We start from the raw sequence: 15430 nt of genomic DNA, 5'->3' as shown, positions 1-15430 counted from the left end.
GTACAGGGAGGTATTACATGTTCAGTACTACTCTTAAAGGGGTATTCCAGGCAAAACCTTTTATATATATATATATATATATATATATATATATATATATAATCAACTGGCTCTGGAAAGTTAAACAGATTTGTAAATTACTTCTATTAAAAAAATCTTAATCCTTCCAATAGTTATTAGCTTCCGAAGTTTTCTGTCTAACTGCTCAATGATGATGTCACGTCCCGGGAGCTGTGCATGATGGGAGAATATCCCCCATAGGAACTGCACAGCTCCCGGGACATGAGTCATCAGAGAGCAGTTAGACAGAAAACAGCAACTCAACTTCAGAAGCTAATAACTATTGGAAGGATTAAGATTTTTTTATAGAAGTAATTTACAAATCTGTTTAACTTTCCGGAGCCAGTTGGTATATAAAAAAAAGTTTTGGCCTGGAATACCCCTTTAACATATGTCACAGTTAGCTGCTCCTTTGGATGCCAAGTAAGGGCGGATCCATTTTACTTTTTTAGGAAATTGCGTGAACTGCACAGGACCTTGAAGAAGCTTCTGTCCTCTACATAGATCAGTGTTTCCCAACCAGGGCCCCTCCAGGTGTTGCAAAACTACAACTCCCAGCATGCCCGGACAGCCTTCGGCTGTTCGGGCATGCTGGGAGTTGTAGTTTTGCAACAGCTGGAGGCGCCCTGGTTGGGAAACACTGACACAGACAGTGATTACAGCTCCCAGCAGATCTTTCTTACTTTTATATGCTGGGAGTTGTAGTTTTGCAACAGCTGGAGGCACCCTGGTTGGGAAACACTGACCTAGACAGTGATTACAGCTCCCAGCAGATCTTTCTTACTTTTATATGCTGGGAGTTGTAGTTTTGCAACAGCTGGAGGCACCCTGGTTGGGAAACACTGACATAGACAGTGATTACAGCTCCCAGCAGATCTTTCTTACTTTTATATATAAGGATTTGCTTTATCTATATTAAGTATCTACTTATTTATCTTTAATCCTCACTTTTTCCTATTTTCGGATGATATTTTGGGGCTTCAGAACCAATTACCAGGTTTCCATAGAGTTCTGGTCTCAACATACAATGGTTTCAACATACAATGGTCATCCCAGAACCGATTAATATTGTAACTTGAGGGAGCGCTGTACTTAGATTTACTCATCACACATGGATTAGGAGGTAGAAGAGGTTTTCTTCTCCATTTAGGTGTAAAGCTGCATTGATTCCGGAGAGCAGTGCATTGTGGGGGCTGGGAGGTTGTACGTCGGCCCCTCAGACAGAAAAAAATCACACAATGGCTGCTGGGATGTGAGGGTCTTGGGCCCCCAGGACAAAGTGATTGATCAGCGTATTTTTGGGGTAAAACACCATCTATATGAAGCCCTGGTGCTATGGAAAGTGGGCGGAGCTTCAGTTGGACTGAGCGCAATTCAGCGCAATTATCTTACAACTTATTTCTTACAAAAATACTAAAAAAAACAAACTACATGGTCCAGGCTGGAGGACCCCAAAGCTGTAATGAATAAAAATCAAGTGTCTTCTAGGGAACTAGTAAAGTGATCTGGAGGGAACCCGCAGTAAGTGTTAATAATTCCTGCAGCGCCACCACAGGGCAAATGATGTATTACACAGTGTGTGTTTTTGTGTAATGCCGGACAGGAGGAGTAAGACGCTCTTTATAACCCCTCTGTACTCTCGTCTGAGGGTCCTAGAAAGGGGACACCCCTTATTAAAGGGAATGTTCATGCTGCAGGAATAAATGGGGGTGGGCACCAGGCTTCTCCCCACCCCCATCAGCCCTGACTGATAGATCTGCCGAGACCCAAAGAGGTGTAAATCTATTTATCAAGGCTCCTGGCGATCACTCCTCCAGCTCCGTGTGGTTCAGGCAGCATGAAAGTGATGGCAGGTTCCCTTTAAGTCAGTATTCACTGTGGAGCTGGACGTACATGTCTGGGATCCGGATCCCACGTTGGGGACATCTACCCTATGGAATTGTTTGGGTGATTGCCCGGTATAGGGCGGGATCTCATTAGGACACCATTAATAATGGCAGATGGAGCGACTTGTATCATCAGGGAAGAACAATTTCTGGATTTAATTACCAATTAATGGGGTACTATCCCCTATCCAAAGGACCCCGCAATCGGACATCTTATCCTTTGGAAAGGGGATAAAACCCCTTTAATGTCCTCAGTGCATCTATATAGACGACTCAGGTCTTTGTCCAGAATCATGGAATTTCCTGTGGACACAGGAAACAACAATCCGAAATAATAGGAAGGGGGAGGGGAATAAAAAGCAAAAACGAAATCATCAAATCAAATAGAAAATCCAGAAACAGAGGGACGGGGGCAAGAAACAGGTCTGCGCATATTATGGCGATCGTTACCTGATACGTTGCATATAATGCAGCGTGTAAACCCCGGAGATTCTAATATACTGCAATACAAACCTAAAACGTAGAAACCTCAAGTAAGTTACCCAGCGTGTGAACAGCGTCCGACCCCATAAACCGTACGACCTACAAGGAATATCATAATATAATTAAATGAATAAGATCATAATATATATGTAAGGCCCCTTTCATCCGTAAGGAACGTCCGTCATAAATATTGAAAAACGTCCGTTAGAAAATCCCATAGACTACAATGGGATTATTCTAATAGCCGTTTTAACCCATTATCACCCGTTATTAATAACGGCCATTATTTTGTGACTGCACTATTTCTTCCGTTCATTTGCCCATCACAAAATTATGGCCGTTATTAATAACGGGTGATAATGGGTTAAAACGGCTATTAGAATAATCCCATTGTAGTCTATGGGATTATTCTAACGGCCGATTTCCAGGGCGTTTATAACGGAGATATTTTTATAGTGTGACCGCAGCCTAAACCGATCATTTCATATTAAACAGACGCGGTCTATTAAATGTAAAGTAAATAATTTTAATATATTTACTGTGGATTATTTTGTCTCTTGTCATATACTTCGCTTTGTACTATTTAGTATATTACTTGAGGCCTATGGTAGAGAGCGCGCACACGGGGTTAACATGGTAGGAAATTATTGGACGAGGTTGAGACTGCATGAAATTCTGACATTTTACGCATTTTCATCTGGTAAAGTGGCTGAAAAAAATAAAATGATGTTATGAAACCGGTGCTGGAGGCGCCAGAACATTATGTCGATGTTTTGTAATGTGATTCCATATTGTTATATAGATCAGTGACAGGACCCCTGAGGAAACTGCTGCAGGGCTGGTGAGACACGCAGGGCAGGGCTGGTGAGACACGCAGGGCAGGGCTGGTGAGACACGCAGGGCAGGTGAGACACGCAGGGCAGGGCTGGTGAGACACGCAGGGCAGGGCTGGTGAGACACGCAGGGCAGGTGAGACACGCAGGGCAGGGCTGGTGAGACACGCAGGGCACAGTGCGGGTCTGCTGGTGACCAGATGGCACGGATTACAGCTATTTGGCGCATTTCTTTGCTCGGGTAACTTGTATTATGAGGTTTAATGATGCGCAGCAGGGGCCATATTCCAATTCGCAATATTTCGCGAATATATGGACGAATATTTGTCTTATGTTCACGAAATTCGCATATTCTCTATGTTCCCTTTTTTTTCCATGTGAAAATTCGTAGTGAAATTTGCAAAGTGCGCATGCGCAATTATATCTTTCACCTAAAAAGGAAGGGATCAGTGTCCTCTGGAAGTGCCGATCTTCGCATATACAAAATGTCCGCGCTCCAACCCGACTCGCACCGTGAATAATATTGGCGCCTTTTTGGACCACAAGCTGGAAGCCAGGAGGGAGGATCACTCAGTTTCTTCACATTCACAACAATGATGTGTACTGAGTAAAAATATAATAATAATAATAATATTCGTCATTACGAGTATATATCGCTATATTCTAAATATTTGCGAAATCGCAAAGTGCCGATATTCGGGTAAAAATTAGCATTTCGAATATTCGCGCAAAACACTTGAGGTTTTTAAGCATCGGACTCTGTGTCGCGGTATATTATCTCTGTGTCGCGGTATATTATCTCTGTGTCGCGGTATATTATCTCTGTGTCGCGGTATATTATCTCTGTGTCGCGGTATATTATCGTTGTGTCGCGGTATATTATCTTTGTGTCGCAGTATATTATCTCTGTGTGGCGGTATATTATCTTTGTATCGTGGTATATTATCTTTGTGTCCCGGAATATATTCTTAGTTTCGTGGTATATTATCTCTGTATGGCGGTATATTATCTCTGTGTCGCGGTATATTATCTCTGTGTCGCGGTATATTATCGTTGTGTCGCGGTATATTATCTTTGTGTCGCAGTATATTATCTCTGTGTGGCGGTATATTATCTTTGTGTGGCGGTATATTATCTTTGTATCGTGGTATATTATCTTTGTGTCCCGGAATATATTCTTAGTTTCGTGGTATATTATCTCTGTATGGCGGTATATTATCTCTGTATGGCGGTATATTATCGCTGCGTCGCGGTATATTATTGCTGTGTCGCGGTATACTATCGTTGTATCATGGTATATTATGTTTGTGTCCCGGAATATATTCTTTGTTTCGTGGTATATTATCTCTGTGTCGCGGTATATTATCTCTGTATCGCGGTATATTATCTCTGTGTCGCGGTATATTATCTCTGTGTCGCGGTATATTATCTCTGTATCGCGGTATATTATCTCTGTGTCGCGGTATATTATCTCTGTATGGCGGTATATTATCTCTGTATCGCGGTATATTATCTCTGTGTTGCGGTATATTATCTCTGTATGGTGGTATATTATCTCTGTATCGCGGTATATTATCTCTGTGTCGCGGTATATTATCTCTGTATGGTGGTATATTATCTCTGTATGGCGGTATATTATCTCTGTGTCGCGGTATATTATCTCTGTATGGCGGTATATTATTGCTGTGTCGCGGTATATTATCTCTGTATCACGGTATATTATCTTTGCGTCGCGGTATATTATTGCTGTGTCGCGGTATACTATCGTTGTATCATGGTATATTATCTTTGTATCATGGTATATTATGTTTGTGTCCCAGAATATATTCTTTGTTTCGTGGTATATTATCTCTGTATGGCGGTATATTATCTTTGTGTCGCGGTATATTATCTTTGTGTCGCGGTATATTATCTTTGTGTCGCAGTATATTATCTTTGTGTCCCGGAATATATTCTTTGTTTCGTGGTATATTATCTCTGTGTCGCGGTATATTATCTCTGTATGGCGGTATATTATCTCTGTGTCGCGGTATATTATCTCTGTATGGCGGTATATTATCTTTGTGTCGCGGTATATTATCTCTGTGTCGCGGTATATTATCTCTGTGTCGCGGTATATTATCTCTGTATGGCGGTATATTATCTCTGTGTCGCGGTATATTATCTCTGTATGGCGGTATATTATCTCTGTGTCGCGGTATATTATCTCTGTATGGCGGTATATTATCTCTGTGTCGCGGTATATTATCGCTGCGTCGCGGTATATTATTGCTGTGTCGCGGTATACTATCGTTGTATCATGGTATATTATGTTTGTGTCCCGGAATATATTCTTTGTTTCGTGGTATATTATCTCTGTATGGCGGTATATTATCTTTGTGTCGCGGTATATTATCGTTGTGTCGCGGTATATTATCGTTGTGTCGCAGTATATTATCGTTGTGTCGCGGTATATTATCGTTGTGTCGCGGTATATTATCGTTGTGTCGCGGTATATTATCGTTGTGTCGCGGTATATTATCGTTGTGTCGCGGTATATTATCGTTGTGTTGCGGTATATTCAGATATCTGACCCATTATTTTGCCCCATCCCCCTTCTTTCTGTAGACAGGATTTTACCTGTGTCTGACTTTATTAAGATGATTTTATTAGATGACAGGATGTGCGATACTTTTTTATTTTTAACCCCCTTTTATTTTTTACCTATTTTATAGTATATTATATATATCTCATTTGGGGCTCCGCCCTCTGCTTTACTTTGCTCACCCTCCTATGTGACTTTATCCTAAAACTTATAAGCTGCTGATAAAGACATTAAAGGGGTAAAATTATTATTTCTTTTTAAATCAACTGTACCAGAAACTTAAAGGGGTACTCCGCTTACCAAACTGTTCTGAACGCTGGAGCCCGCAGCGTCATAGCCCCGCCCCTTCATGACGTCACATCCTCCCCTCAATGCAAGTCTATGGGAGGAGGTGTGGTAGCTGTCACGCCCCCTCCCATAGACTTACTTTGAGGGGGCGGGGCTATGAGCTCACAAGCTCCCGACTCAAGCGCTCGGAACAGTTTGTTCCAAACGCTGAGCAGCAGAGTACCCCTTTAAACATTTGTAAATTACTTCTATATAAAAATCTTAATCCTTCCAGTACTTAGCTGCTGTATGCTCCACAGGAAGTTGTGTAGTTCTTTCCAGTCTGCCCACAGTGCTCTCTGCTGACACCTCTGTCCATGTCGGGAACTGTTTGGAGCAGGGGGGGGTTTGCTATGGGGATTTGCTCCTGCTCTGGACAGTTACTGACACGGACAGAGATGGCAGCAGAGAGCACTGTGGACAGACTGGAAAGAAGTACACAACTTCCTGTATTAGCATTCAGCAGCTGATAAGTACTGGAAGGATTAAGATTTTTCAACAGAAGTAATTTATAAAATCTGTAGAACTTTCTGGCACCGGTTGATTTAAAAAAAAATAAAAAATAGTTTTTCCACTGGAGTACCCCTTTAACAACGCGATAGAAAAGGATCTCTGTTCTCTGGGATCCGCTGTGTAGCTCCGTCCTGCTCACTCAGGTTTTTTACTTTTCAGGGGCCACCAAATGATCGGCTCGTGTGACGCCAGAGACTGCAGGCGGCCGACACAACGCCGGGGACACTGCTCTCATAGTGTACTAGAGTAGAACAGTGCCTCCAGCTGTTGCAATACTACAACTCCCAGCACTGTGGTCAGACCTGAAAGAACTACACAACTTCCTGTGGAGCATACAGCAGCTGATAAGTACTGGAAGGATTTATATTTTTTAATAGAAGTAATTTACAAATCTGTTTATCTTTCTGGCACCAGTTAATACATTCCCCCCCCCCCCCCCCCCCCACCAGAGTACCCCTTTAAAATACCCAAACTGGAGCTTGGGAGCCAATTGAGGAACAACGTTAATCTTGTTGTCAACTCTGAACCCTTTCAGCTGAATGCAGGTCCACTCCAGCATTACTCCTCCTGGGGAAATCTAAAATAGATCTTGCAAAACTACAACTCCCAGAATGCCCGGACAGCCGTTGGCTGTCCGGGCATGCTGGGAGTTGTAGTTTTGCAACAGCTGGAGGCCTTCTGGATGGGAAACACTTTCGTAGAGACAACTCCCAGCATGCCCTGAAATATCTGCTGTGATTTTTGTTCTCCCCGGGAGGAGTAGTGCCGGAGTAGACCTGTGAGTGTTCAGAGTTGACAACAAGATTAACGTTGTTCCTCAATTGGCTCCTAAGCTCCAGGTTGGGAATATTTCATGTGGAATTAAATTCCAAAATTCTGCTCCAAATCTGTTCTGATGAGGAATCGACAAAACTGCTGGTTTTCCGTATTTGAGTATTGTATCTGCTAAACCGGTGTGCCTCCAGCTGTTGCAAAACTACAACTCCCAGCATGCCCTGAGCAGAACTGACTTGAGAAGTGAAAGTTACACTGAGCGCACGGTGACCCCTGTGATAAAGTGAGACCCCGCGTCCGGCAGCAGCTTCCTGGCACTGTGCAGACACATGTAACAAAGAAACAAGAGACGGGTGTCGTAAAAATACATATATTATATTATATATTCAGATTTGGGAAACGTTTACACCAGGACACAATAGCGCACGCAAGATGTTCGGGAACATGCAAAGACTAAATCACCATTTTATTATCGCAAGCGACGGTTAACTATGGCGGGATTTCTGCCAGGACGCGCAATTCCAAAAAAAGTCATTCAGAATTATTGATTGATAGATATGCTGCACAGTGGAAAATTGGGGGAATGTATTTACGGACGGACGGACGTTCTGCAAATAGCGGGCGCAGGCAGAAAACTGCAGTTGCTAGGACCGCCCTGAAATGCGCCATCTCAATGCATTTCAGACAAGTCAATTCTTCCGGCGGAGGCTGTAATCGTGATTTTCTGTTGTGGAAACACCAGCTACAGGAATTACAGAATAACATTGAAAAGAATCAGAGTCTGCTGCAACGGAATTTCCGAGCGCAACTTTTCCAACTGACTTTTCCGTTGTGTGAACATGGCCTAAAGGTTAAAGAAAAAGACAAACAAAAAAAAAAAAGAAAATTTGGGTGATGCTAAAATTGACAAGAGTATGGACACATGTAGCGCATCCACAGCGCATGCGCCGACGCCAGTCACTAGAGTGAGCTCTCTGCTGCGGCTGGGTAACCCTGTGTGTCAGCTGTTTCGAGCAGACACGCAGTGCTACCTGGGGGCAGCAGAGAGCTCACTCTAGTGACTGGCATCTGCGCATGCGCTGTGGATGTGTTACATGTGACCCAACCCTAAAGCAACGTTCCCAGAATGCCAAGTCTAGACAACACTTCTGACAATTCCTAATAACAACGGCCATAAAATCTGCGCTGTTGGCTTGTACACGCCTTAGAATCTAAGGGAATATTCTAGAAGATTGTACCGCGTGTGAGGGGGCGGAGCATGACATTTAAACAAATGTTATGCTCCGCCCCTGGCACCATGTAGAACACACTATTTTCCCTAGACTGTGCCTTTAAGGCTGGGTCCACACAGGGTAGGAAGTTTTCTTCTGCGCCAATGTTGATGACGTTAGAACGCCGTGAGGAACGGAGCCGCCCCAAAATGACAAAATCCACCAAAGATCGCACCTCAAATAGTAACTCCGTGTGACCGTAGAAGGAGTAGAGAGTAAAGAACAGCTCGATATTGTAGGTTGTAGTTTTACAAGAAATTTTTGATCTCCCCCGAAGGAGGAGTAGTGCTGGAGTGGACCTGCATTCAGCTGAGAGGGGTCAGAGTTGACAACAAGATTAACGTTGTTCCTCAATTGGCTCCAAAGCTCCAGTTTGGGAATTTTTAAAGGGGTATTGGTGCCAGCAAGTTAAACAGATTTGTAAATTATTTCTATTAAAAAATATAAATCATTCCAGTACTTATCAGCTGCTGTATGCTCCACAGGAAGTTGTGTAGTTCTGTCCAGTCTGACCACAGTGCTCTCTGCTGACACCTCTGTCCATGTCAGGAACTGTCCAGAGCAGGAGAGGTTTACTATGGGGATTTGCTTCTGCTCTGGACAGTTCCTGACATGGACAGAGGTGTCAGCCTAGAGCACTGTGGTCAGACTGGAAAGAACTACACAACTTCCTGTGGAGCATACAGCAGCTAAGTACTGGAAGGATTAAGATTTTTAAATGAAGGTAATTTACAAATCTGTGTCGTTCTGGTACCAGTTCATTAAAAAAATAATAATAATTCTATACCAGGAGTCGTCATTCTAAAACCTCAGGAAACAAAGTGATGGAATCCTCAGGCTTAGAGGACGATCATCCGGCTTCATGAAACGTCGTCCCTCAAACACATGACTGGAAATCATTAGGTGGTGGATGACTGTCCAGAGCAAGGAACCGACATAATGATGGAACCGCTCAACGTGGAGAAGAGTAGATCCAAAACACATCCAGGAAAAAGAACGAAGGTTCGTACAGAAATTACTGAACCGTGGAAAAAACACGACAAGAAAGCTGTGAACTGTAGGCGTGTAAAGGATCTAACACTGAGCGCAGGAGATGTTGGTTGTTCCCAGGCAGCTATTAAGAAAAAGGGGGAGGTTATTATGAAAGGAAAAGCTATAGGTGGACCAAGGAAGACGTCAAAGCATCAGGATTGAAAACTCAAAAGGGACAATAGAAAAAAAGCCAAATAAAAACCGTAACCTTCCATGTAGTCAGGATTGTACATTGGGCCCTGGGAACGAGCATTAGAGGCTTGTGGGGAAAAAGAAGAGACTCCCCATAGACTGCAGGACTGAAGACAAGTGTCCTGACCTACAGCGTCCAATCACAGACTCTTCCCGGGTGCCATCACCTCTCCGGTTCTTCTCCACTTGGATTCATACTCCAGAGGTCGCACATGATCCCTCAGACTCATTTCACTAACTATAAAGTCCGGTCAGTCGCTCACAGATTCCCAGATGGTGGCGCTGATCCCGGCTGTGACAGAACATGTCGTCTACTATGGAGAATGACGCAGAGGAAGATTTCACATTGTGAGATCTTTTATATAGAATCAGGGTGCCTCCAGCTGTTGTAAAACTACAACTCCCAGCATGCCTGGACAACTTCCTGTCAGCAGAGAGGGAGGAGCCAAGGAGCTACTAAGACAACACCACAGGGACATCGAAGGGACTACACAACCTGACATCGAGGGAGGAGCTGCTGAGACAACACCATATTGACAATGAGAGGACTACACAACTTCCTGTTACAGGAATCTGTATCTTGGACCCAACACCAATGTGAACCAAACTACTCCACATGGGATCTTATGATGGTTGTCCAGGTCCTGTGACTGATGTGGCCTTTACAGAGTAGACTAGTGTTTCCCAACCAGGGTGCCTTCGGCGGTCCGGGCATGCTGAAAGTTGTAGTTTTGCAACAGCTGGAGGCACCCTGGTTGGGAAACACTAACAGATTATAAAAGCAGGTTGGTAAGGACCGACCTCTGGGACCCCGCAGTGGATAAGAGCAAGGGGACCCAGCTTAGGAAGGCTAAATCTGGAGGTCCCCTGTTTCGGGGATGCGGGTGTAGAACATTACCAAGCTGTTCCCCTCCCCCCTCATTTCGGAGTTTTTTAGGATTTTGCTTTTACAGCAATTAAAAAGTTCCAGGTAAAATAATTTAAGACTAAAATTGCCCATAAAACCTCCATGCAGGGGCGGCTCGTACCCCATAACTTGGGGAGATTTGTCTCTATAGGTTTCGTGTGTTCAGCGGCGGATTCTTCCCGGTCAGACCGTATCGTGTCATCGGCGGCGGCGGCGTACAGCGTCTTCATATAAAATGTCGCGGACAATAACAGCAGCAGGAAGTAATGATAGAAATATTAAGGTTCAGTGTAAAAATAGACACTTTGGGGTCCTCCGGGTCACATGACTCTTCCGTCATCGCTTCGGTTGCGGTTTGCTTGTAGTTTTATTCAGTCCGGCTCTCGGGGCCGGGATCTTACTGCCGGTGATGGGCGGACGCGGTTTGGCTCCGGTCGTCCCCGTTTTTGTTATAGTCGACCCTCCGGCTTTAGTTGCGGCTGGATAAAGAAAAGAAAAAATAAATTAAAAAAAATTGACATAAGCCGCCAAAATGCCAAACTACACCCGATTCCTATACAACAGCTCTATAAAGGGGTACTCCGACATCAAATACAACAAATTATACACCCAGCTCTATAAAGGGGTACTCAGACATCAAATACAACAAATTATACACCCAGCTCTATAAAGGGGTACTCCAACATCAAATACAACAAATTATACACCCAGCTCTATAAAGGGGTACTCCGACATCAAATACAACAAATTATACACCCAGCTCTATAAAGGGGTACTCAGACATCAAATACAACAAATTATACACCCAGCTCTATAAAGGGGTACTCCAACATCAAATACAACAAATTATACACCCAGCTCTATAAAGGGGTACTCAGACATCAAGTACAACAAATTATACACCCAGCTCTATAAAGGGGTCCTCCGATGTCAGGTACAACAAATTATACACCCAGCTCTATAAAGGGGTACTCAGACATCAAGTACAACAAATTATACACCCAGCTCTATAAAGGGGTCCTCCGATGTCAGGTACAACAAATTATACACCCAGCTCTATAAAGGGGTACTCAGACATCAAATACAACAAATTATACACCCAGCTCTATAAAGGGGTACTCCGACGCCATTTACAACAAATTATACAACCAGCTCTATAAAGGGGTACTCCGACGCCATTTACAACAGATTATACAACCAGCTCTATAAAGGGGTACTTTGACGTCATGTACAACAGATTATACAACCAGCTCTATAAAGGGGTACTTTGACGTCATGTACAACAGATTATACAACCAGCTCTATAAAGGGGTACTCTGACGTCTGGTACAACAAATTGTATAACAAGCTCTATAAAGGGGTACTCCGATGTCAGGTAATACAAACCAACAAATTATACAACCAGCTCTATAAAAGAGTACTCTGACACCAGGTACAACAAATTATACAATCAGCCCTTTAAAGGAGTACTCTGACATAGTACATCAAGGTTTATAAAAACCCTTAGAAGCATACAGCATTGTTTACCTGTCTGCCCCAGTTCTGATGTCTCCTTAAATCCATTTAGTTTGGGGGCCCCTTAATCTTCTTCCCTATTATTATGTCCTCTCACTACTTCCTGGTTGAGTAGCTGCTCAGTACTACAATTCCCAGAATGCATTGCTTTCCCTCAGATCCTCATCACAGTCCTCCCACCCTACCTACTCCCCTCTCACAGCAATTCTGCCAGTTCCCCACCCAGAGTGGCAGCACATGCTGTATTCATTCCCTGTCTGCTTTTCTGCCTGTGACATTCCTCAGCACTAGGCAGCATGATGTAACCACACTTCATTGTTCCATTAATGTCCTATCAGGAGTGTAATAATATAGAATAGTCATCTATAGGAGTGTAATAATATAGAATAGTCATCTATCGGGAGTGTAATAATATAGAATAGTCATCTATCGGGAGTGTAATAATATAGAATAGTCATCTATCGGAGTGTAATAATATAGAATAGTCATCTATAGGAGTGTAATAATATATAATAGTCATCTATAGGAGTGTAATAATATATAATAGTCATCTATAGGAGTGTAATAATATATAATAGTCATCTATAGGAGTGTAATAATATAGAATAGTCATCTATAGGAGTGTAATAATATATATTTTTACACTCCTGATAGATGAGTTATATATTATTACACTCCTATAGATGACTATTATATATTCTTACACTCCTATAGATGACTATTATATATTATTACACTCCTATAGATGACTATTATATATTATTACACTCCTATAGATGACTGTTATATATTATTACACTCCTATAGATGACTGTTATATATTATTACACTCCTATAGATGACTATTATATATTATTACACTCCTATAGATGACTATTCTATATTATTACACTCCTGATGATGATTATATATTATTACACTCCTATAGATGACTTATATATTACACTCCTATAGATGACTATTATATATTATTACACTCCTATAGATGACTATTATATATTATTACACTCCTATAGATGACTATTATATATTATTACACTCCTATAGATGACTGTTATATATTATTACACTCCTATAGATGACTGTTATATATTATTACACTCCTATAGATGACTGTTATATATTATTACACTCCTATAGATGACTATTCTATATTATTACACTCCTATAGATGACTATTCTATATTATTACACTCCTATAGATGACTATTCTATATTATTACACTCCTATAGATGACTATTATATATTATTACACTCCTATAGATGACTATTATATATTATTACACTCCTATAGATGACTATTATATATTATTACACTCCTGATGATGATTATATATTATTACACTCCTATAGATGACTTATATATTACACTCCTATAGATGACTTATATATTATTACACTCCTATAGATGACTATTATATATTACACGCCTGATAGTCATCTATAGGAGTGTAATAATATATAATAGTCATCTATAGGAGTGTAATAATATAGAATAGTCATCTATAGGAGTGTAATAATAATATATATTTTTACACTCCTGATAGATGAGTTATATATTATTACACTCCTATAGATGACTATTATATATTATTACACTCCTATAGATGACTTATATATTATTACACTCCTATAGATGACTATTCTATATTATTACACTCCTATAGATGACTATTATATATTCTTACACTCCTATAGATGACTATTATATATTATTACACTCCTATAGATGACTATTATATATTCTTACACTCCTATAGATGACTATTATATATTATTACACTCCTATAGATGACTATTATATATTATTACACTCCTATAGATGACTTATATATTATTACACTCCTATAGATGACTATTATATATTATTACACTCCTATAGATGACTATTATATATTCTTACACTCCTATAGATGACTATTATATATTATTACACTCCTATAGATGACTGTTATATATTATTACACTCCTATAGATGACTGTTATATATTATTACACTCCTATAGATGACTGTTATATATTATTACACTCCTATAGATGACTTATATATTACACTCCTATAGATGACTATTATATATTCTTACACTCCTATAGATGACTATTATATATTATTACACTCCTATAGATGACTATTCTATATTATTACACTCCTATAGATGACTATTCTATATTATTACACTCCTATAGATGACTATTCTATATTATTACACTCCTATAGATGACTATTCTATATTATTACACTCCTATAGATGACTATTATATATTATTACACTCCTGATGATGATTATATATTATTACACTCCTGATGATGATTATATATTATTACACTCCTATAGATGACTTATATATTACACTCCTATAGATGACTATTATATATTATTACACTCCTATAGATGACTATTATATTACACTCCTATAGATGACTGTTATATATTATTACACTCCTATAGATGACTATTATATATTATTACACTCCTATAGATGACTGTTATATATTATTACACTCCTATAGATGACTTATATATTACACTCCTATAGATGGCTATTATATATTCTTACACTCCTATAGATGACTATTATATATTCTTACACTCCTATAGATGACTATTATATATTATTACACTCCTATAGATGACTATTCTATATTATTACACTCCTATAGATGACTGTTATATATTATTACACTCCTATAGATGACTGTTATATATTATTACACTCCTATAGATGACTATTATATATTATTACACTCCTATAGATGACTATTCTATATTATTACACTCCTATAGATGACTATTATATATTATTACACTCCTATAGATGACTGTTATATATTATTACACTCCTATAGATGACTATTCTATATTATTACACTCCTATAGATGACTATTATATATTATTACACTTCTATAGATGACTATTATATATTATTACACTCCTATAGATGACTATTATATATTATTACACTCCTGATAGATGACTATTATATATTATTACACTCCTATAGATGACTGTTATACATTACACTCCTGATAGATGACTATTATATATTATT

The 15430-nt window shown here is 40.2% G+C and overlaps 1 protein-coding gene across 1 annotated transcript in view; it reads right to left on the bottom strand.

Moving 5' to 3' along the window:
- Window positions 1-9381: 9381 nt before the first annotated feature.
- Window positions 9382-15430, bottom strand: part of CEP104 (centrosomal protein 104) — a 120050-nt gene continuing 114001 nt past the window's right edge. The window contains exon 22 of the mRNA XM_056544355.1: window positions 9382-11341. Coding sequence (XP_056400330.1) covers window positions 11199-11341 — 143 coding nt within the window. The 3' untranslated portion in view covers window positions 9382-11198. The remainder of the gene's footprint in view (window positions 11342-15430) is intronic.

Source organism: Hyla sarda, chromosome 10, assembly GCF_029499605.1.
Source record: "Hyla sarda isolate aHylSar1 chromosome 10, aHylSar1.hap1, whole genome shotgun sequence".
Taxonomy (NCBI): domain Eukaryota; kingdom Metazoa; phylum Chordata; class Amphibia; order Anura; family Hylidae; genus Hyla; species Hyla sarda.
Note: the sequence above shows the minus strand (reverse complement) of the source record. Positions and strands in the feature narration are given on the sequence as shown.